A 23,107-nucleotide genomic window follows, 5' to 3' on the forward strand; every position below is an offset into this window, starting at 1 on the left:
AACCCAGGTTGGCCACCTGCAACACGAATGCCCTCCCCGCTCTATGTCGCTCTGGCCCACTTTCCACAGATTTTTAAAAAGGTACGTTAAATATTTCAGACTAAGTGCAAAGAAATCACTCATTTTAATCATACTGCCTCACAGTATTAACAACCCTGGTTTTCACACAAGACAAAATTTCATACTTATAACAATATGAACAGTGATGTTGGAGCGATAGCACAGCGGGTAGGGTGTTTGCCTTGCGTGCAGCCTGCCCGGTCAAACCAGGTTCGATTCCTTCGCCCCTCTCGGAGAGCCCGGCAAGCTACCGAGAGTATCTCGCCCGCATGGCAGAGCCTGGCAAGCTCCCCATGACGTATTCGATATGCCAGACACAGTAACAACAAGTCTCACGATGGAGACGTTACTGGGCCCGCTCGAGCAAATCGATGAACAATGGGAGGACAGTGACAGTGATGTTGATCTAATCCCTTCAATTTTCTCTAGTGATTAAGAAACTCTGGGAACCAGAGAGAGAGAAGAGCGGCACAGGACATGTGTCTCACACATGGCGACTTGGACTCAAACCCTGGCAAGCCCCACTGGGAGTGAGCCCTGAGCACCACTGCGTGTGGCAAAACCCACCTTCTCCCCCGGCCCCCCTGCCCCACATGGACCCAGTTCTACAGAGGGTGGATCTCAATGGCTCTGCTCTGGCCCCCACCGTGACTGCTCTCCTCACCCCTGAGATTCCAGGCCTCGGCCTGGGGCCGTTTAACGCTCCTGTCAACAGAACGCGATCATTTCTCACTGGCAGGAACTCGGGAAGCTACACGACAGACAGCTACAGCCTCTCCACCCTACAGGGACAGGCGAAGCCCTGACGGCCCGCCAAAGCAGCTTATCCACTCGGGAAACTCCTTTCCGACTTCGAATCACAGACCAAAGCAAGAGATTTTTCACTAGTCCTTCAAAATTCCGCGTCAGGGGACAAGCGAAAATCTTGCAGGGAGGGTCCTTGCTTTACGTGCGGCCAATCCCGAGCCAACCCGAGCACTCCATGTCGTCCCACACCATGCCTGTCCCGCGTGACCCAAGTGCTGAGCCAGGAGGCCCCCCAAAGCAAAACCAAAAAAAAGTCACATCATTCATTAAGTAAAGTGCTGTGCGACCACCGAAATGTGGTTGAGATGAGGATGTCTGACAGAGCTCCCGACAACACACTCGAGGATGGAAAAGCAGACCGAGGAATAACAAAGGTAAAAGGGCACTTCCAGACAGGCAAAAGAATGGAAAATAAACACCATATCACACGAGAGCGATAACACAGCAGGTAGGGCGTCTGCCTTGCACGAGGCCGACCCGGGTTCAACTCCTCCGTTCCTCTCGGAGAGCCTGGCAAGCTGCCGAGCGTATCCCCGCCCGCACGGCAGAGCCTGGCAAGCTCCCTGTGGCATATTCGATATGCCAAAAACAGTAACAAGTCTCACAATGGAGACGTTACTGGTGCCCACTCGAGCAAATCGGTGAACAGCCGGAGGACAGTACTACAGTCCACCACATGAGAGTAACCAACTTGTGTGGCAACATTCTTGAGTATTTATGCACTTCCATATTACCTGAATTTTTAAGAAGTATGTACTTTAACTCTGGGGTCTTCTCAGAGTGGGGGTGGGCAGCGGCCCCTCACCTCACCCCAGCCACCACACCGACTTCCCACAAACACCACCAGGTAAGCCCATCTCTAAGCCCTATTTCACAGGCTCAGATTCAATCTGGGGAGATCAACAAGTCACAAAAACTCAAGGACGGATCCGTCTCCCAGTGGAACACTCTGGGGGGCCCTCGGGAGGAGGCAGGGCCGAGCCCCTTCCCACGCCCAGCGAGCCTCACACCCCACAGCTGTTTCTGGCTGAGAACTTGGGGTCTTCTCAGAGGGCAGCAGGTCGCTTTTCCCCCACTCCCACACTTCTGGAAGCGCTGGAGGTCACACCCACATCCCACAACCAACTCTAAGGAAGCCCACTGGGCAGTTCAATATTCCAGAGTTTCTGGAGCGCACAGCCACACACGCAGCTGCAAAACATCGCCACATCCTGCAACGCTGACATCCTACTAGGAGCACACCAAATTCGATGGGACACGCCAACTAAGCTCAATAAATAAGAACATGAACACAGCAGCTTAGTAAAGAATAAAAGACTTCATGTCCCTGGGGTGAGGTATAGCAACTGGCACAAAATTTCTTTTACCCGAGTATTTTTTTTATAATTCCATTAGCCATTTAGTTATAACAAGCAATATAAAACAATTCTGGGCCTGCTAAGGGGATGGATGGGAAAATGGGGAAACTGGTGTCAGAATACTGAACGCATGAGTAACACAGGCACCAAGAATAACTTTGTGAACCTCAAGTGTTCAATAAAGTATTCAAATATATCTTTTTGACTGGAGGGAAAGTTATTTTCACTCCCTGGTGGGCAAAAAATAACACATATTTGCTGTCAGTCACTGCATTAAAAATCCAAAGAAAAAGACAATTTTAGGAGACATCATTAGAGCCATTTAGTGTTCAAACACTGACATCGTCTATACTTCTGAACTTGCATCTTACTCAAATGAAAAATACACTGTCCTTAAAGAATTAGGAGAGCGAGAGGCTCCGCCATGAAATTCTGCGGAAACAAGCTGCCATGCATAAGCATCAGTCTTGGATTTTCTTCGAAGCTGCGTCTTTCCATTCTCTGGAAAAGAAGTAAACACCTCAAACCTGGGCGAGAGCGGAGGCTGAAGGCCTTGCAGAAACATTCTGTGTACAACTGTCACAGCAACTCACTTGGCGGAGAGTGCTATGCGAGTTGGTCGAAATCTTTATTCCACAGAACCAAGACTTCCCAGAGGCACAGAACTTAACGACAAGGGACTGGAACGATAGCACAACGGGCAGGGCGTTTGTCTTGAATGCAGCTGACGCAGGTTCGATTCCCAGCATCCCATATGGTCCCCCAAGTACAGCCAGGAGTAATTCCCGAGTGCAATGCCAGGTGGGACCCAAAAAGCGGGGGGGGGGGGGGGGGGGGGGGAGTAACGACTGCCAGCCAGATATTATAAAGCTCATTTGAAACCACTGTAGGGGCGGAGCAATAGCACAGCGGGGAGGGCGTTTGCCTTGCACACGGCCAACCTGGGTTCGATTCCCAGCATCCCATATGGTCCCCTGAGCACCGCCAGGAGTAATTCCTGAGTGCAGAGCCAGGAGGAACCCCTGTGCATCACCAGGCGTGACCCCCCAAAAAAAGCAAAAAAAAAAAAAAGAAACTACTATATATTTTAGACATCCAAGGACAAAGGAATCATCTGTATTTTTGCATTCTGCGTAATCTGAATTTTCCTCCCCTATTAAATGAAGACTCACAGACTGTCAAGAGATTTGGGCTGGAGACTGGAGAGGTAGGACAGGTGCTGGGGTGCTTGCCTTGCTCTTGGTTGACCCGGGTTTGCTCCCTGGAACCCATCTGCTTCCACTGCCCCCAAACCTTGCCAGAAGCGATGCCTAAGCACCAATGGGTGCGGCACAAACATGCACACGCAAGACAGATCTGGGTCGGGGGGTGCAGCTTAGGGGCGGCACAGGGTTGGCTGGCATTTGCGAGGCCCTGGGTTCAATCTCTGGCATACCAAAAGCATTATAAGTGGGTATTACAACTCTGGATTAAACTTTGTTCTCCCCAGGAATTCTTCACGGTACGCTCAGTGGTAGAGCGTTTGCTTTTGTGCATATAAAGCTCTGGGTTCCACCCCAGTGCACAAACAGAAAATAAGGTAGGGGGCAGGGAGCCGGCTCTGTAACTGTGCCCCCTGCGAGCTGGAGGCCCCGAATGTGATCCCGTGCTGCCCACAGACCACAGGGCAGACCCTCCGCACAGCACCATGGGTGTCCTGTCTGGGGCACCACCCAAAGCATAAGCCCCCCACCCGCACGTGTCTGGCACAAAGGTACCCCATGCGAACACCCCACTGAGGAGTGAACCTCCAGCAAGTACGAGGCACGCTGTGCAAGCCGCAGTCGCCGCAAGAACGAGAGCAGCAAAGGGGAAGGCAAGGGCAAGAATGACGACGAACGACGAGAGATGGTCCGGGGTGAGAGCAACCACCACGAGTCCTGAGCACCCCGGGGTGTGGAGCAAAAGTCAACCCAGCCACCCACCCCGCTAAAGAGGTGGGTTTTAGCCACTGCGCCGTATTACCGGCTTAGGGTCACAGATGAATTCCTCGTGACAGTTATTACTAGCAAAGAGCCTCTTATCTAGTCAGTGACCAGCATGAACTCCCACCTCTACATGTGTGTCAGTCTTCTTCACAGCTGCTCAGAACGGAATCTCAAGCCAGACTCAGCCCGTTTCTGGAGTACCTTTCAGTATTTTGTGGGGCTCCTGCTCCTCTATTTACCCAACACGGAATTATTCTGTATGCACATTTTCTGATAGCACAGCGGTAGGGCGTTTGCCTTGCACGCGGCCAACATGGCCGACCCGAGTTCGATTCCTCCGCCCCTCTCGGAGAGCCCGGCAAGCTACCGAGAGTATCTCGCCCGCACGGCAGAGCCTGGCAAGCTCCCCGCAACGTACTCGATATGCCAAACACAGTAACAACAAAGTCTCCAATGGAGACGTTACTGGGCCCGCTCGAGCTTCAAAATCAGGTAGAAGGCGGGCAATGGCGATGTCAAGCCTGCTCAAGTCCCCGCCAGGTCCTTCTAAGGACACAAAGGCCACAGCTGATTCAAGCTCATTTTCAAAGCAGAGGCTTGAGGCAAATAAGGTTATCAAGAGTTTCAGTCGCATGCTTAGAAAATGCAGAGATTTCCCTACCATAAATACCTTCCCCGGGCTAGTGAACTATTCAGAGTCGCGTTTGAGGTCACCTACCGTGTCTTTCCGCTGTAACAGGCCACACTTAGGGTGTTACAGCGAGACTACGTACCTTATGTAAACAAGTGTCCACTACCCAATTGCACACATTCTCCAGGTCATCGGACACCGCGAGCCTCGACTGGACATATTCGCAGAGCTCCTCGTTACTCATAACATCCCAGATCCCGTCGCAAGCCAGGATGATGAACTCGTCGTCTTCCGCTCTCACGACGTCGAAGACCTCGGGCTCGGGAGAAACCAGCTGTTCTGTGGGGCCCTTCCCCTCCACACACTTGTAGTCATAGTCCCCCAGGGCGCGGGACACTGCCAGGGAGCCGTTCACGCGCTGGATCATCACGCTGCCCCCAGCGTTCTGGATGCGCTCCTTCTCCTTGGGGTTGCAGGGCTTGTGGTCCTGCGTGGAGAAGCAGACCTGCGCCTTCCTGCAGAGCACGGCCCGGGAGTCGCCGCAGTTGATGAAGTAGATGTGCTTCGGGGAGATCATCACGCCCACGGCCGTGGAGCCGCTCCTGTCCATGCCGTTCCGGAGGTCCGAGAAGTCGCGCATGTACTCGTCGATTTTCAAGAAGCCAGTCCTGATGCCCTTCTTGACGCTCTCCACGGAGGGCTCGAGGGCAAGGCCCGACTTGCCAGCTGCCCTGAAGTCTTCGTTGTTGGTGATGTGCTCCAGTAAGTGAGTCGAGCAGTAGTTCGCCACGCGGGACCCGGCATGACCATCGTACACGGCGAAGAAGGACCAGTCCTCCAAGCCCTGGGGGATGCCCACGACGGCCGTGTGCGCGTCCTCCATCTCCACTCTCCAGCCCTGCATGCTGCTAAGGCCGTAGCGCAGGCCGTTCCCAGCACCGTGCGCGTTGTGCTTCTCCGTTTTGGGTTTGTCCAAGAACGCACCCATGTTTACTAGCGACCTGGAAGGGGGAGAGACAGGGGTGAGAGACCGCGCCAAATCCGTCTCCTCTCGAGCTCACTGTTTCTCTGCAGCACGGGTCACTCCTAGTGGCTCAGGAGACCCTCTGAGCGTCAGGGATCGAACCCAGGTTCGCTGTGCGCTAGTCAAGTGCCTGGCCCATGGCACAATCGCTCCAGCCCCCTTGTTCACTTTCAGTATTTTCTACGTTTATCAAAACAAAGAGGAAACCAAATTTGCGCTTTCATTTAGAATGGTGAATTTTCCAATCCTGGTACGTTAGAACCACATACCAATTTAATCAGTCTCTCGAGAGTGGGACCCAGATTTTTAAAATTTTTTCATTTTGGGGAGGGAGCAGAGGGCTTCCCAAGTGGGACCCTCCTGGGGACCCATGGCCCAGGAGGCCAGTGGTTCAGGGCACGGGCCCAGGGGTAACCCATGCCACCAGGTAACACCCTGGGCCCCAGGCTGGAGCTCGAACTGAGCGTGATCACAGGCACACACGCCCTGGCCCTGTACCGTCTCTCTTGGGATCCTCAGCTCGGAGGACCCAGGGGCCACTCTCAGCCACACTCAGCCACAGTGCTACAAAGTCAGGCCTGTGGCTATGCTGCTGCCTGGGGCCACCACAGCCACCCTGGGGGTCCTTGGGGGTCTCCCAACCCACCCCTAGCAGCACTCAGGGCCTGCCCGTTCTCTGCGCACTCGGCCTGCTGGGGAATCTCTCTGGTACCCAGGCTTACCGGGCACAGGCTAAACCATTTAAGGGACCTGGGTAAAGGGCACCTATTTTCTTCAGTTCTGACTGCCCCCCGCAACAGCCCACAAAGACGGTGGCAGGAATAGACAGCAGGCTGGGAGGCACCCCCGAGCACTCTGCGGGCCCCCGCATGCTTGAGAACTGCACTGAGCAGGAAGCCAGAGCTCAGCGCTGACAGAAGTCTGTCGGGGCACTGCCCAGAATTCTCCTTCTGGGTAGGAGCCGAATGAATGAAGAGGCACAAATGTCACTCCCAGGACCACACAGGCACTGAGGCTTATTTCTGAGGAGAGTAAAACAGGCCTCTGGGGACTGGAGAAAACCAGAGATGAGAGTGAGAACGAGACTGAAACCAAAAAATTAAGTAAAAGTCTATATATCATTTGATATGCTAATCTTTCACTTTCCCCCAAAAGCCAACAATCAAATGTATTCCCTCTAAACCAGCCAAGGAGCCCTCTATCTCTTCAGAAACTCAGTGGCTGCAGAAGAAAAATTCAAAGGCCGGCTAAATCAATCAGCCGGTGAAAGCCCACTTTAAACTCGAAGTGGACAGTCCACGACACACTTCAGAGAAGCTCCCTCCTGGGGAAGAGGCAAAGGAGAGCAGAAGAGGGCAGTCTAGAGAGGGAGAGCGAATAAAGCAGACACGCGTGCCAAGGACAGAGAGCAGAGAAACCGTGGGAAACCAGGACGGACAGCAAAAGCAGGCTGACCCAGGCGGAGTCAGAGGCGGAGGTGCAACGGAACACGGAGACCGAAGAGAATCACACGAATCCAGACTGGGATTTTCTGCTGGTCTTGGGGCCGCGGCCAGCAGCACTCAGGGACAAGGACTTCCCGTCCACAAGAGGCCTTGGGTCACTCCTGGGGGTACCGAGAACTCAACTCGGCCTCGTACATGGAAAGCGTAAGCTCCGGCCTCTGAATCACCCCCAGCCAGAGAATGCTTTCTTCCTTTTCTTTTTCTCCTTTTTTGGGCCACACCTGGTGGTAGGCTCCAGGGACCGTATGGGGCGCCACGGATCCAGCCCAGGACGGGCACATGCAAGGCAAATGCCCCACCCAAGGCAAATGGACTATAGCTCCAGCCCCTGACAACACTATTTTGAAAAACAAAGGAAGAAAATCTCCAAACTGGAAAAATGGAAAGCTCTCACAGAGAAAAAGATTTCATACAAAAATCTAATCTGAGTGACAGAACTCTTGCCTGGAGGAAGTCTGGAGTTGATTTAATAAATTTCTTATCTATGCCAAGGAAATTAAAGGGAAAAAAGAAAGAAACAGAAGGTTAACATCTTAGGGAGAGAAACAGACCATCTTGTCTCAGGGATAGGAATTAAATCTCTTCTCTTGTAATGTGGTAGTTCCTAGACCTGAAAAATCAAGAAGTACATTACTGAGCTATTGAAGAAACATTCCAAAGGAATAAACTCGAAGAGTTCAAAACAGGCTTTTGCTCTCTCCTCGCATCTCTTTCTCTCAAAACTATCTTGCTAACCTTCACTGCTGGTGGGAATGCCGACTGGTTCAGCCCTTCTGGAAAACAGTATGGACGATTCTCAAAAAATTAGAAATTGGGCTCCCATTTGACCCAGCAATACCACTCCTGGGAATATATCCCAGAGAGGCAAAAAAGTATAGTCGAAGTGACATCTGCACTTGTTTGTTCATTGCAGCACTCTTTACAATAGCCAGAATCTGGAAAAAACCTGAGTGCCCGAGAACAGATGACTGGTTAAAGAACTTTGGTACATCTACACAATGGAGTACTATGTAACTGTTAGAAAAGATGAAGTCATGAAATTTACATACAAGTGGTACTACATGGAAAGTATCATGCTAAGCGAAATGAGTCAGAAAGAGAGGGACAGACATAGAAAGATTGCATTCATCTGCGGAAAATAAAGTAACAAAATAGGAGACTAACACCCAAGAGTGGACGAGATTAGTACCAGTTTTGCTCCATGGCTTGGAGGCCAGCCACACACTCTAGGGGAAAAGGCAGCTCAGATAGAGAAGGGAGCACCAAATAAAGGGTGTTGGGAGGATCCTCCCAGGATGGGAGATGCATGCTGAAAGTAGACTATAGACCAAACATGATTGCCACTCAATGCCTCTTTTGCAGACCACAACACCCAAAAGGAGAGAGAGAGAACAGAGGGGAATGCCCTGCCACAGAGGCAGGGTAGGATGGGGGGTGGGGGGTGGGAGGGATACTGGGATCCGTGGTGGTGGAAAATGGGCACTGGTGGAGGGATGGGTGTTTGATCGTTGTACAATTGAAACCCAAGCACAAAAATTTGTAAGTCTACAACTGTACCTCATGGTGTTTCACTAACAAAAATTTAAAAAAAAACGTAAATGATGAAGAATGGGCACTGGTGGAGGGATGGGTACTGGATCATTGTATAACTGAAACCCAAGCACAAATTTGTAAGTCTACAACTGTACCTCATGGTGTTTCACTAATAAAAATTAAAAATAAAAACTATCTTGCTAAAATAAATAACTAAAATTCAAAACAGTTGGCTGTGGAGAATCTTTTGAGTAGGTTGCAGAAGTCTGCGGGTCCATGGATGATGCCAATGTGTACAGTGGGGGGGCAGACCGATGATGCTCAGGGTGCCACGTGCAGTGCCAGGGATTCCAATCACGGTCTGGCATTTAAGACACGTGCCACACCCCCGAACTATCACTCAGGTCCCAAGCCGAGACACGTCACTAAGGGTATGCACAAACATATACGGTAAAACAAACAAAAAAAACACCCCATAAAGTAAAAGTATATGTTGTAAGAAGCAAGGAGCTGCATTTCACACCAATTAACTCCTTAATATACAAAAAGGTCCTTCGATAGGGGCTGGAGTGCTAGTACAGCACGTGGGGCATTTATTTGGCCTTGCACGTGGCCAACCAGGGTTCGGTCTCTGGCATCCCATACGGTTCCCTGGGCATCACCAGGAGTAATTCCTGAAGACAGAGCAGGTGTAACCCCTGAGCATCAAGGTGTGGCAAAAACAACAACAAAAAACCAAAAAAACTGGTCTTCCAATAAATCAGTAAGAAAATGACCCACACATGCACCGGAGATGAAATGCAAAAGGCAGAGCGTGCGAAAACAAACTGGGTTTGCTGTTTGGTTCTGGGGCCACACCTTGCAGTACTCAGGGCTGGCCCCAGTGGGCCACGGGGGGCCACACAAGGTACTGTGCTGGGGATGGAACTCAGCTCAGCCCCTGCGAGGCAACCTGTACATCTCTCCAGCCCCAACAAGAGCAAGCAACAAATAACCACGGAGACAATTACAAAAACGGAGTCAAACACCCAAAATGGATCTTAAGTCACGCCCACCCTCGCATTTGTGAGAAAAGAAAAAATTAAGTTACAAGTACCGAACAGCCCAGGTATACGGCTTCAGGCTGAGAACTCAGGTTTTCTCGGGCCGGGGGCTCCCTCACCCCCACCCCCGCCCGGTGCTTGCAGCAGCCACGCCCACACCCCACAACTGCCACCACGAAAGCTCATCCATGGGTCCAGCTTTATAGAACCAAGATTAAACTCCAGAGGAGATTAACCAAGACGCAACAATTCACGGTATCCGGGTCTCATGACTGAGGACTCCGGGGTGCCGGGACGGGGGGATTTAGTTCCTTTCCTGCTGAAGCCCCGCAGCCACCAAGCCCACGCCGACTCCTCTGCTCACGAAGCAGCTCTGCAGACACCACACTGCGAGGGTTCCAGGGACACCAGTGTTTTGGCTGAAAGCTCTGGGGTCTCTTTGCAGTGGGGCAGGCGGCCTCCTCCAGCCGCACCCCTGCATTCCAGAGCCCTGGCAGCACTCCACACCCGGCACGTGAACTCACAGCCCGGTGATACATCCTGGAGTTTCTGGAGCACGCGCCTGCAAGTGTGGCCGCGTGACACCCCCAAACTCTCCAACACCGCAACCCAGCAGCGCACAAAATTGGAGGGAAAAGGAACACTGAACCCAACTAAGCTCAATAAACAAAAACAACACAGGAGGCTCAACTAACAAAAAGAGCAAATCCTCCCACGAGGATTTAATGACCCCATGGTGAGATACAAAGATTGGCATGACTTTTCTTTTACTGTTTTATTTTTTAATCATTTCAGTAGCTATTTAGTTGTAACTGTAGCACTGTCCTCATTTGCTCCAGCCGGGCCCAGTAAAGTCTCCATTGTGAGACTTGTTGTTACTGTGTTTGGCATACCCAATACATCCCGGGCAGCTTGCCGGGGTCTCCAAGAGGGGCGGAGAAATTGAACTCAGGTTGGCTGGGTCGGCCGTGTGCAAGGCAAACGCCCTACCCGCTGTACTATCGCATAACAAGCAATCTAAATTATTTTGGGTCTGCTAAGTGGGGGTGTGGTTGGGAAAATGGACACAACAGCAGAAGGCAGGTCACACTGGCAGTGAGACTGATGTTCAGATACTGAATGCCAGTAACAAATGCATCACGAATAACTCTGTAAACCACGATGTTTAAATCAAGGTAAGAAAGAAATTAAGGGGAAAAAGACGCAGAAAGCTTTAGGGAAGGCCCTAGGTACAACACACAAACAATATATCCCCTGAAAGGACTAGAAAGAAATTTATCGAATAATGATACAAAAAAATTTCCCAGAACAAAACATGTATGTCAAGGTGGAAAGTGCAAGTAAAATGGATGAAAGCAGAAGGGTAACTACCCCTCTTTTCAAAACACTGAAAACCCTCATGCTCCCCAGAGGGACACAGGTGGGGGGGGGGGCTCCAGCCTGAGTGGGAGGGGCACCGCGCCTGACCCCCAAAGGTCACACCCACCAACTCGCAGGAAGCACGCACGCGCAAGGCTCTGCAAGGAGAACTTGGTCAGTGACCTGTTCGAGATGTATCTAGCTCCGTAAAAACATACCAGGGTAACACTGACCCTAAAACGGCTAAACCAACTGGATGACCTACTCCAGAGAAGAGCGAGCGATACTTAAATACCGTCTTCGAAAGATTTGAAGCAAATGAGCAAATTGCTGATATCCATAAAATTTTGGGCCTGGAGAGATGCCAGTGTGTGTAGGGCATGGGCCTCTCATGCAGCTGACCCAGAACCACAGATGACCTCCCGACCCCACCCGGAGTGGTCCCTGACCTCAGAGCCAGCAGTAACCCAGAGCACCACTGCTGGAAAAAAAAAAATCAACTTCAATGTCACATGTTCACAAAGTTGCATGTTGATATAAAAATTCAAGTTTCAGTAAAATTTTATTTCAACAGTGGTCTTATGCCAATTTTCCTTCTTATTAAACAGTTAATACCCATTTCCTTGACAAATATTACAGAAAGATTTAGACAACCCCAAATATGGCTCCTTGCTTGTTCCATTTATGGAGTGTGAAAATGCTATGTAAACACATATGTAGTACAGAAACTGTTTAGCCAAAATAAATGTCACTTCTGTTTTAACAGACGCCTGGTCTAACACAAACAAAAGATCAACTCATTTGAATTTATTTGCCTGCTGAATTTCTGAGAGTTCTTTAAAAATTACTCTAAGAAGAAATGTGGGGACTGAGAGTGGGAGTAAGGGGTGGGGGTGCAGCCCCCGGCATGAGACCCAGTTCAATCCCCGCGAGAGCAGACAGACAGACAGGGAAGGCCAGGCTCCAAACACGCGTTCTCCGCTGGCTCAGTGCTCCAGCACCCGCCTGTGTGGCCCTCAGTCTGAATCCCCGCAAGGCCCCCCACCGAAAGGGGTAGCAGGTGGGGAGAAGCCTCAGAACTATCCCAGGAAACAAGACAAGTCCACGCGACTGGGACAGGCCCAGCGGCCGGCCGTGTGTCTCAAAGCACCGGCCCCCATGTGCGAGCCACAAGCCCAACTGCCAGGCTCCACCACGTGCCAGGCCCAGCCCCTGGCTGGAAGCCTGGCACAGCCGCACCAAGCACGGAAGCCCTGGCCCCCCATGGGCCATGGAAGGAGCATGGGAATGAGCGCCCGCACGCTACAGCAGAGGAGGGTCATCGTCCTTGCAAGTAAGCACTCGTGTCGCTCCTTGGCCAGTGTCACGAGGTGCCTCCAGCAAAACCAGTCAAGTCACGCATCTCTTTCCTACAGCGGCCCCAGACAGCAGAAAAATCTTCCTAAACTGCAAAGCACAAATGACGTGGCCGGTGTCCGAGAGGCAACGCCAGCGGGGGGCAGGGAAACTGAGGCCAGGACATCGGGAAGCAGGTGGCGTGGTCGCCAGAGAGCGCCACAGCGAGGCAGCGGGCACAGTGAGCACACCTCGACCACGAGAAGCTGTAGTCTCTCTTTGTGGCCAGTAATACGGCTCCTGGGAGTAGCACCGGGGCCCCCCCACACACAGCAGACGCCATCTGCACGCCCGTGTCACTGCAGCGCTCCTGGGAACAGGCCGAGTGCCGCCAACAGACGACGGGCTAAAGGAACTGCAACACAACTACACAGTGGACACTACGAAGTCGTGAGATGTGCTCGGACCTGGATGGAGAGTGTCATGCTGAGTGAAATGAGTCAGAGGGAGGAGGACAGACAGAATGATCACACGCAGTTGTAGGATATCAAGAAAAAGGTAGTATAAGAAAAATACCCACGATACCCTTTCCGTACTAGCACTGCAGACCACAGTGCCGAAAAGAGGAGAGAAAGGAGGGAAAGAGGGAGGGAGAGAGGAAGAGGGAGAGAGAGAGACAGAGGAGAGGGAAAGGGAGAGAGAGGGAGAGGGAGAAAGGAAGGGAGAGAAAGGAAGAGAGAGGGAGGGAAGGAGGGAGGGAGGGAGGGAGGGAGGGAGGGAGGGAGGGAGGGAGGGAGGGAGGGAGGGAGGGAGGGAGGGGAGAGATGTCTCCCACAGAGGCAAGTACCCTGTGGTGGAGAATAACTGGGGACACAGGTGGTGGGAAATGTGCACTGGTGAAGGGATGGATGTTTGATCATTGTATGACTGAAACCAATCATGATCAAGTCTGTAACTGTGTATTTCACAAGGATTAAACTTAAGAGACAAAGAGATAGACAGAGAAAGAGAGTGAGACAGAGAGACAGAGAGACCAGTGCAGACAGAAGGAACCAGGCTGGGAACAGACAGCGACTACTGAAGGCCACAGAGAAACGTCAGTCCAGACCAGAGAAGATGCTGACAGACTTTTACCCTGAAGAACAGAAACGGTCTTCTCTAAAGAAATTTGTTTTTTGTTTTGGTTCATTTATTTTTGACCCAGATGTAGGCGAAGCAGTGAGCCAATGAAAAGGAGACGGCCGGTGGCCAGCAAGGCAAAGGCCATGACCAATGGGGGGACGGGGCAGACCCTGCCCTAAAGGGGACCCGACGACAAGAGAGTATTTTTTAAATCGCAAATCAGAACCCTGGCAATCCCCGAAGATACTTGTCCGGATTTCCTAAAACGGAAGCAGGAAAATAAACGGACCCAGGCGGAGAACAAGCTCTGCAGCCCCATGCAGTTCCCTGCACCACAGCCTCCGCCACCTCACTGCTGGCTAGCGCTCAAGCGCTCCGTGAGTCAAAGCAACCTCACGGGCATCCAACAGACACTGAAAACCGGTACCGTCTCATGGGCACAACAGACCCAACAGTCCAGTAACAGAGAACCGAAGAATAAAACAGCAAAGACATCATACAAGACATGCAGTTCCTCTGAGCGGAGGGAGAAGGCAAAGGCTCAGGGGGAAAGCTGCCACCTGAGATGAGGCAAGGGGCCCCCCGGGGAGGTCACATCAGCATGGACTTACAGGTCACCAGAAAGAGACTCCTAAAAGCTTCTGGGACAGCACAACGGAGTCCAAGCGTCGTAGGCCCAACCATACCCCTTCTGGATCCATGTCCAAGGAACCTGCAGCGGGACACGGGAGCCCAGAGGGCTAGAGTCATCCCTGGCACCAGGATGCTGACCCCGAGCACTGCTTAGCACTACTCTGGTGCTCCTGATAAGTGCCTCCCACTGCCCGTGCCTAGGGCAATGGGAAGGCGATGTCAGAGGCACCAGAAGAATCAAAAAGTGGACACGGGACACAGTGACAGTACATCAGGCAGGGCGCTTGTCTTGCACAAGGCCAACACGGGTTCAATTCCCCAAGCCTGGGGATGGAGTGATAGTACAGCAGGTAGGGGGCTTGCCTTGCACAGGGCCCACCCAGGTTCCATCCACAGCACCCCACATGGTCCCGAGTTCACCAAGAGTGATTCCCGAGCACAGAGCCAGAAGTAACCCCTGAGCGTCACTGGGTGTGGCAAAAAAAATATCTATATCTATATATATATACACTTAATGGGGCTAGAGTGATAGCACAGCGGGTAAGGAGTTTGCCTTGCACGCGACCGACCCAGGCTCGATTCCCAGCATCCCATATGGTCCCCTGAGCACCGCCAGGAGTGATTTCTGAGTGCAGAGCCAGGAGTAACCCCTGTGCATCGCCGGGTGTGACCCAAAAAGCAAAACTAAATAAATAAATATAACTCCAAGTGAGGATTACGAGTACTGCACTTGATCTTAGCCAAAAGGTCGAGAAGCTACCGAGAGTATCTTGCCCACGCAGCAGAACCTGGCAAGCTACCCAGGACGTATTCGATATGCCAAACACTGTAACAACAAGTCTCACAACGGAGACATTACTGGGCCAGCTTGAGTAAATCGATGAGCAACGGGAGGGCAGTGCAGTGCAAAACCCCCCAAGCCCGCCAGGAGCGACCCTGAGCTCAGAGGCTGGAGTAAGGCCTGCGCGGTGCCAGTGTGGGCCTGCCTGCCGCCAAAAGGGGAGATGGGAAATCTCCGCACAGTGTCTCGATTTTCAAATCTCAACTGCTGCATGTTTTCAAATGGTTACCGGGAAACTGCTCTATAATGGGCCTGGGATAAAGCTCAGAAGTACAGCATTTCCCTCTCACGTGTGAGGGCCTGGGTCTGAGCTCTCATGTACATATGCACATGTTGAAGGGTGGGGTTCTATGACCTCGCCAAGTGCGCGCCAATATCTGGGAGACACAGGGAAGATGAGCAAAAAAAGCCTTTTAACAGTACGCTGCCAACACTAATGACAGCGGCAGTCGCCCCCAGGATGAGCCCAAGCGCCGATGCTTCAGCATTAATGCCCACCCGAACCTCAGAGAGCAGCTGCAAGGCGGGGCTCTGCAGAGAGCGCCCTGCGGCCAGGCTGCCTGTGCCTCGGCGAGAGGCCACGGGGGAGCATCTCCCTGCCGGGAGCCCTCGGCTCCTTAAAGGTTTGGGGAACTGTCAAATCAAGAGTTCAAGTTTTGATTCTCATCACTGGCTTGGTGCATCAGGCACTCGGTTCCTGACACAGAGCGTGGCGAGTGGGGACAGTCACCGTTTCAGAATCCCTAAGGGCTCAGGAGAGATCTCCAATGGCTGGAATGTGTCCCCAGCAAGTGCCCGGTCCCAAGTTCAATCCCCCCGCTCTCCTTGGGCCCACACCGCAAGGAGACACAAGTGTGGACCCCTGGAAACCACCAGGAGGCTCTCCTGCCTGGCCAATAAATTAAATCCCTTCAGAACAGAAACGACAGTTCTAAACAAGAATGAAATCATTAAGGAAAACCAACTCTAAAAGCCAGACTATGAAATTTATTCATATAAAGAACACTGACAGAATAAGTCACATACCCTTTTTTCTAACTCAAAGCTTAGCTGTAAATTCCAAAGTTGGGGTAACAGTATCTCATCAAGCCGCTCGATCTGGGAAAATAATTCATCAAATGCAACAGCCTTGTGGACAATCGCATTTTGATTTTACCGCCAATTTAATGAGTAAAATGAAAGTCTGCCACTGTTTGCACATGTGTAATGTGTTCTAAAAATCAGATCGTGTGTAGGCTGAAAGGTGAAGAATCTATCAGAACATATGGCACCAAACAGCAACAGTAATGTTCCGTGCCAGAACATGGTATGTTTAACATGCAGGAAGGAAAACAACCGTCGCCGATCTTGCATTCAGGAAGCTGCGCACACACTACGTGAGAGCTTGAGAGCACCATTCCCGGAGGGCATTCAGAGAACTGACTAGGGAACACTAGAGGTGGGCATGAGGCTATGAGGGGTAAGCACAAGGAGGAGGAAAAAGAAAGGGTCTCCTGACTGAACACGGGTAGAGAAACAGAACAGACACGTTCTCCCAAGAGAAATACCGGCACCAGACAAAATGCTCGTTGTTACTCGGCGGAGAGAAACGCAACTCGGGGAGATACAGAGCTCTCAGCGCACACCTGTGCCAAGGGCCTGCATTAACAGGAACTGTGGGCTGTGGAGAAAAGGGAAGTGTCGAGGCCCAGGAACTGCTGCCAGTGGGGAGCGCGTGCGGCCTGCATTGGGCCCTGAGTCAATTCCTCATACTCCTGCGACCGGAGGGGACCCTGGCGGCTTCAGAAGAGCACTGCTTGACAAGCAGAAAAAAAATCGAAACGAAACCAGAAGAAAGGAAAGGTCGGCAGCATCCCGGTGTAGATACGAGCCAGTCTAGTACTCCCCAGAGCGCTAGAATCAGCACGCGGGTTTCTCAAACATTAACCAATCTGCCATCTGATCCAATGATGTCACTAACTGAAGAACACAAAAAGGCTGATCCCAGTAGATGGGTGTATCCCTTGGCTCACTGACAGTCACAGCTGCCAGCATTGGGAAATGACCAAGGGCCCAGAGGCAGATAAGGAAGTGATGATGTATGTGACGGATCACAACTCAGCTTAAGGAAAGACAAAATCGGAGGTCAGAGAGATAGCACGATGGGCGAGGTGCGGCCCCGAGGGCCGTGGTCCGCGGACAGTGGTACAGACAATGGCACCTGTGGTATGGTGAGTGTGGTATCTGAAAAGGGATCGAAGGCGAGGTCTCCTGAGGGCAGGGGCTGAAGCTGACGGTGACTGGGGAGGGTCCATGGCACAGCAGGTCAGGCAACGTGCCCACCATCACAATAGCCCACAGCTCGGAAGGCCAGGCTCGGCCGAGTGTCAGTCAGGCCCGGGGACAAACAGCACGGCCTGGACACGAGATCAAATGCCAACCCCACTACTATGGTCAATTATGAGAGCCAGATCAGAACAAAGCAATGGAATTGTTTTGGTCACAGAAACCTTCCCCAAGAGCAATACCAGAGAATCCTTTCCAGCTCACATCCTGAAACCAGAACCAGACAAAGACATCCAAGCAAAGCCGATGCCGACCCTCGCCATCAGTCTAAGTGGGCAAGGCCGTGTGGAAAACTGCGAGAAAAAGGGCAATCTTGTGCTTCAGTAGCAAAAAGAGGCCTGGAGATGCCAGGTGGACAGCCCCAAGCTTGGAGAAGCCCACGTTTTGGGAGAACAGCTCATGGACCCACACTTCTCTCCTCGTTAAACCAAAAGTCCGTATGAACCACTCATGCGCACAGGCCCTCTTGCTGCATCGTGAGCGAACACGCACCCCGTATGCTCGCTGGTCTTCAGCATCACCCTCCTGACACTCCCCCTACCTGAGCCTGGATGCCCCTCGTCCACACAGCTCACTCCTTAAAACCCTTGCCTCAAAACACGGAGCGTGACTCTCCCCCGAGCCCGCGCGCCCACACCTCCGTGTTGAATAAATCTCTTTTACTTACGAAGAGAGGTGGGGCCTGATTGGTGGCTTGAAGTCCAGGGTCCGCTGAACCTTAATGGGGAACGCTGCCCTCAACATCTCTAAAACCTACATGCTGCCATCTCTATAGAGCAGAGGTCCGGAAACATGGACATCTAAGCTGCAGGACCAACGGACAAAGTGCAGCTGACCACGGCAAGGCGCTGAGGGAATGTTCTAATGAATTAGCAAGTGCCACCACCACAATCTTCAACCTGACAGATTAAGAGAACCACACATATTCCAATACCGGAACAAGACAGCTATGACCCATCAAGCACCCGCACATCAACTGACAAACAAAACAGGTTCGCGGTGTAATTATTATAGAAACCACCTGGACCCTCATTTTTCCAACTAGGTTCTACTCTCTTTAAATGTTGAATTTTTTGTAATGTTTATTTTTAAAGATTTCTTAATTCAGACTCTGAAATAAAGCTCCCAGATGAGAGCGACAGAACGTCCTGACCCCATACCAGGCCACCTTCACCGGGCAACTCGGAGCGGGGCGGGCTGAGTTTCCCGCCTCAACCCAGCAGGACCCCAGCAGCCAAAAACCTCCAGAACCCAGCTGCTGCCATGCTCAAGGCCACTCTCCACAGGCTTGGATCAGCCTCAGCTCCGGGGGAAGCTGTCGAAAAACCCAGGTATGCAGGACCCATGACTGAGATCTCCAAGCTCGCTCGGAGCGGGACTGGGCCTGCTCCCCCCAGCGCCCTAGTTTTCCAGTGGCTTGGCAGTCACACCCACAAACTGCCCTCAGCACCATACATACAATCTCACCTATGGCCAAGATCCAGAGACTCTGAAATAAAGCTCAATAATTATATTCTAGATTTCAGAATTCCTGGTCCTCTCATATTCTAGCCCACTGACGGGCCAAGAGTAGCACGCACTTGTTTGGGTTTAACACACGTGCTTGCAATCTCTTCACAAGGGCTTAAATGGCTCCAGGATGAAACATAACAATCTTCACACACTTTGCTCTTACGTTGGTGGGAAGGTGCACGGTGGTGGGATTGGTGTTTGAATAGAAAATGCAATGAATTATTGTGAACAACTTTATAAAAATAAAATTAAAAAAAAGCTTCTCAATCCTGAAATCCTTTCAGTGACTTTCTGAAATCTTCTGAAACGAAAAACGTCACCAGGCATTGTCCAACGTTTAGTGGGAGCCTGAGCACACAGCTCCTTCTCTTTCCCAGGTCGTACCAGGACGGGTGTGCGCGAGCTCCCCACGTCGCCTTCCTGCCCGCTGCCTTCCCGGGAGACGGCCCCGCCGCAGGGCAGGGTGCGAGGCTCACAGAGACACACAGCTCTCCATCCCTCCAGAGTCTCTCTGGGCCCACGAGGAGCCGAGCAAGTGAGCTGGCTTTGCCTGGCGGGCCCTGGCCATGGACTCGCACGCCCCCTCTCACACGCGCGTGTCCAGGGTCCATCCGCGCGGTGCTCCTCACAAGGGCGCTTCCTTCCCACAGCCTCCACAGCTTTTCTAACGCTGGGCCCTGGCAGACTGGGGAAGCAGACACAGCCTGAAGAAAGTCGATCAGACACGTCAAGAACACGGGACCTGCATGCGTTCATAAGCTTCGTATCAGCCAGTTGAAACATTCTAAGATCTGTCAGTGAGTCTTGGTGCAGCAGCTCTACCTGTAAGGGGCAACCTGGGCAGTGAGGCAGGGAGCGACCTTGGACTGACGCCCACCCGTCTTACACGGCCGGTCTCACACACTGACAGAGATCCCCTCTCCAACCGCCAGCAGACACCCAAACGAGAGAACCGCTCATCCGAACTGGCGAGCCCGGACACACGGGGCTTTCCTTCCAGCTGCTCCGATCCTCCCCCCAAACAAACAGCTCCAGATTACAAAATGCAATTAAGAAGAGCGTCAGACAACAAAGGTGCCAGGAGGCTCTCAGAGGACATGTTAGCAACAGATCAAACTGCCCCCTCTCTGGGCTTGTGTAGGAGCTGTTACACAGCTGGGGGCAGAACATGACTACTGTACGGTCAAGAGTTCTAGAAACTATCATTAATAGTAGGAAATGCACAATAACTCCATAATAATGTGAATAAAGAGGGGAAAAAGCAGAGTTGTATCACCTCTATCCGGAAGCATAGCCATAGGATGACAAACAGATCAAAAATGATCCTTATAGAAAATCTTTCTTAGAATATATAACCATCCACTCAAAAACATTTATTATTATTGGAGAGCAATTATACAGCAAGTAGGACATTTGCCCTGCACTCAACCAATCTGGGTTCAATCCCAGGCAAGCTGTATGGTCCTCCAAACACCACCAAGAGTGATCCCCAGTGCAGAGCCAGGAGGAACCCCCGAGCATCACCAGGAGAGGCCCCACCCCAAAATCAAAAAATCGATATTCCTGGCAAAACAGCACAGGCGCTGATAGCAGAATTCAGGGGTTTGGTAGAATCAGCCAATCCAGAACCAGCCACCACCATGCTGAGACCACTTTCCACTCGCATGAGGTACCGGCAGAGGAACAAAGGCATGCGGGTCCCGGGGCTGAGATCTCCAAGCCTGCTCGGATCGGGGCTGAGCATCCCCCACCCAGACCCTCCAAACTCCAGTAGGCAGGGGTCACACCCACCAACTAGCCCCCTGGCGCCGTGTAATCCCATCAATGGCCAAGACCCAGAGACTAAAACCCAGCTCCCGGACATCTTACTATCTAGTTCTTACTCTGGAGAACCTGGCAGGCTACCGAATGTAGCCTGCCCACACGGCAGAGTCTGGCAAACTCCCCGTGGAGTACCCAATATGCCAAATACCAGTAACAATGATGGGTCTCATTCTCCTAAACCTGAAAGAGCCTTGAATGTGGCACTTTTTAAAATCTCAGGGCTAGGAGACGTTACTGGGGCCTGCTCGAGGCAATTGACGAACAACAGGATGGTCATGATCGTGATCGTGATGAACCTAGATATAAAAGGGAGGTTTCACAAGATAAAAGCTTTTGTGGCATTTCACACTACCAAGAACTGCATTTTTTAAACCCATTGCGCTCCTTCAAAACATAATCTTTTTTTTGTTTGTTTTGTTTTTTTGGGTCACACCCAGCGATGATCAGGGGTTCCTCCTGGCTCTGCACTCAGGAATTACTCCTGGCGGTGCTCAGGGGACCATATGGGATGCCGGGAATCGAACCCGGCCTTCCCCGCTGTGCTATCACTCCAGCCCAATCCACACAACACAACACCTTCTTGTTCATCCTTTTCCCTTCAACCTTCCCTGCATTAAGAGGAAGTTCCCCCTCCAACCATCCCAAAACATGAAAACCTGGCCCGTGCCACCCCGTCCTACCCTCGGGCTTCAGCCATCACTTCCACGGACTAGAACGGACTGAGCCTAGCCCTCCTCAGCTAGCCGGGCCACTCTACCTATGCCACAAACGCAGCATAATCGACCCCTCCACAGCTCACTGACTACACATCTCTAGCAACTATTTCTCTACGTATTTGTGACCCTTTTAGAAACGGATTTAAAAGAGCAATTATTTTTGATAAATCCGACTACGACCATTAAGTAAAACCAAGTCACTACATTTCCTCAACTCCCTGTCCATCCAAATCCTGGTCATCACCTGCTGTGAGAATAAGCTGAGCGGCCCCACCCCTAACCCCGACACTCCCTGACTTAGGGCTCCCTCTAATGTACACCCCAGCTGTCCACAGCCATATGTGTGACCATCTTCTCGTGACCTGCCCACCGCCACCTTGAGAAGTTTCCCACCTTTATCTGAAAACAAGCTAAAATCATACTCCACACCACCCACCGCCCTCAGTCCCAATCAACCCCCCGACGACTCTGTCATCCTTCACCCTCTGATCTCAATTTATGACCTTGGTACCTGGCAGACGGCAAAAGACACCCAAGAAGTTCAAACCCTTCTTTTCAAGAAAGGATATGCGAGCTAGCCATTCCAGTACACCCCGGACATCAACCTGGACGAGGCTGAACATTCTCACAGAACGCTCACCAGCCTCTCTCTCTGAACAGCGAGAAGGGCAGCCTTCTCTCCCGCAACCTGACTTCCGGTGACTCACATCAGGCATCAGCCAAGGGACACCCACTTACTGCACAGTGAACGGCTCCCCTGCTTTGTTTCCAAACACTGCCGAGAGCCACCTCAGCCTCAGTGCATGTAGGGTTAGCTTTAAGGAGCAAGGAGGGAAGAACGAATGGCAGGAGAAATGAAGCTGGGTGACAGTACAGTCTCATCCCTGTACTCTCCAGCCCCAATTTGAACAGTTTTGAAGTTATATTAAAACTGCCTTTAGCGGGGCTGGAGCAATAGCACAGCGGGGAGGGCGTTTGCCTTGCACGTGACAGACCCGGGTTCGATTCTCAGCATCCCATATGGTTCCCCGAGCACCGCCAGGAGTGATTCCTGAGTGCAAAGCCAGGAGGAACCCCTGAGCATCACGGGGTGTGACCCAAAAAGAAAAAAAAAGTGCCTTTAGCTCAAAATGATTGTCACTAGATACATTGTTTAATCCCTAAAATCTCAAACATAGATAATAAAAAATCCACCGGTTTAATGTCACGGTAAATTCAAATTTATGCAAGTATGATTCTCTCATTAAGAAAATGACCCTAGGGAATACAATTGGGCCAGATAACAGCATAACGGGGAGGGCATATGCTCTGCATATGTCTGACCCAGGTTCAATCCCCAGCATCCCATATGGTATCCCGAGCAACACCAGGAGTAATTCCTGAGTGCAAAGTCAGGTGAAACCCCTGAGCATCACTGGGTATGACCCCCGCCAAAAAAAAGAAAAAAAAATAAATAAAAGAGAAATTCAAATGGCCAATTTAGGAACACACACACACACACACACACACACA

General features: G+C 51.6%; 1 protein-coding gene across 3 annotated transcripts in view; it reads right to left on the reverse strand.

Moving 5' to 3' along the window:
• Nucleotides 1-23,107, reverse strand: part of PPM1B (protein phosphatase, Mg2+/Mn2+ dependent 1B) — a 60,150-nt gene that overhangs the window by 27,017 nt on the left and 10,026 nt on the right. For all 3 annotated transcript variants that reach the window (XM_056130537.1, XM_056130538.1, XM_056130536.1), the window contains exon 2: nucleotides 4,966-5,824. In XM_056130537.1, coding sequence (XP_055986512.1) covers nucleotides 4,966-5,811 — 846 coding nt within the window. In that variant the 5' untranslated portion in view covers nucleotides 5,812-5,824. The remainder of the gene's footprint in view (nucleotides 1-4,965; nucleotides 5,825-23,107) is intronic.

The sequence above is a fragment of the Sorex fumeus genome, unplaced genomic scaffold, assembly GCF_029834395.1.
Source record: "Sorex fumeus unplaced genomic scaffold, SorFum_2.1 ptg000079l, whole genome shotgun sequence".
NCBI lineage: Eukaryota > Metazoa > Chordata > Mammalia > Eulipotyphla > Soricidae > Sorex > Sorex fumeus.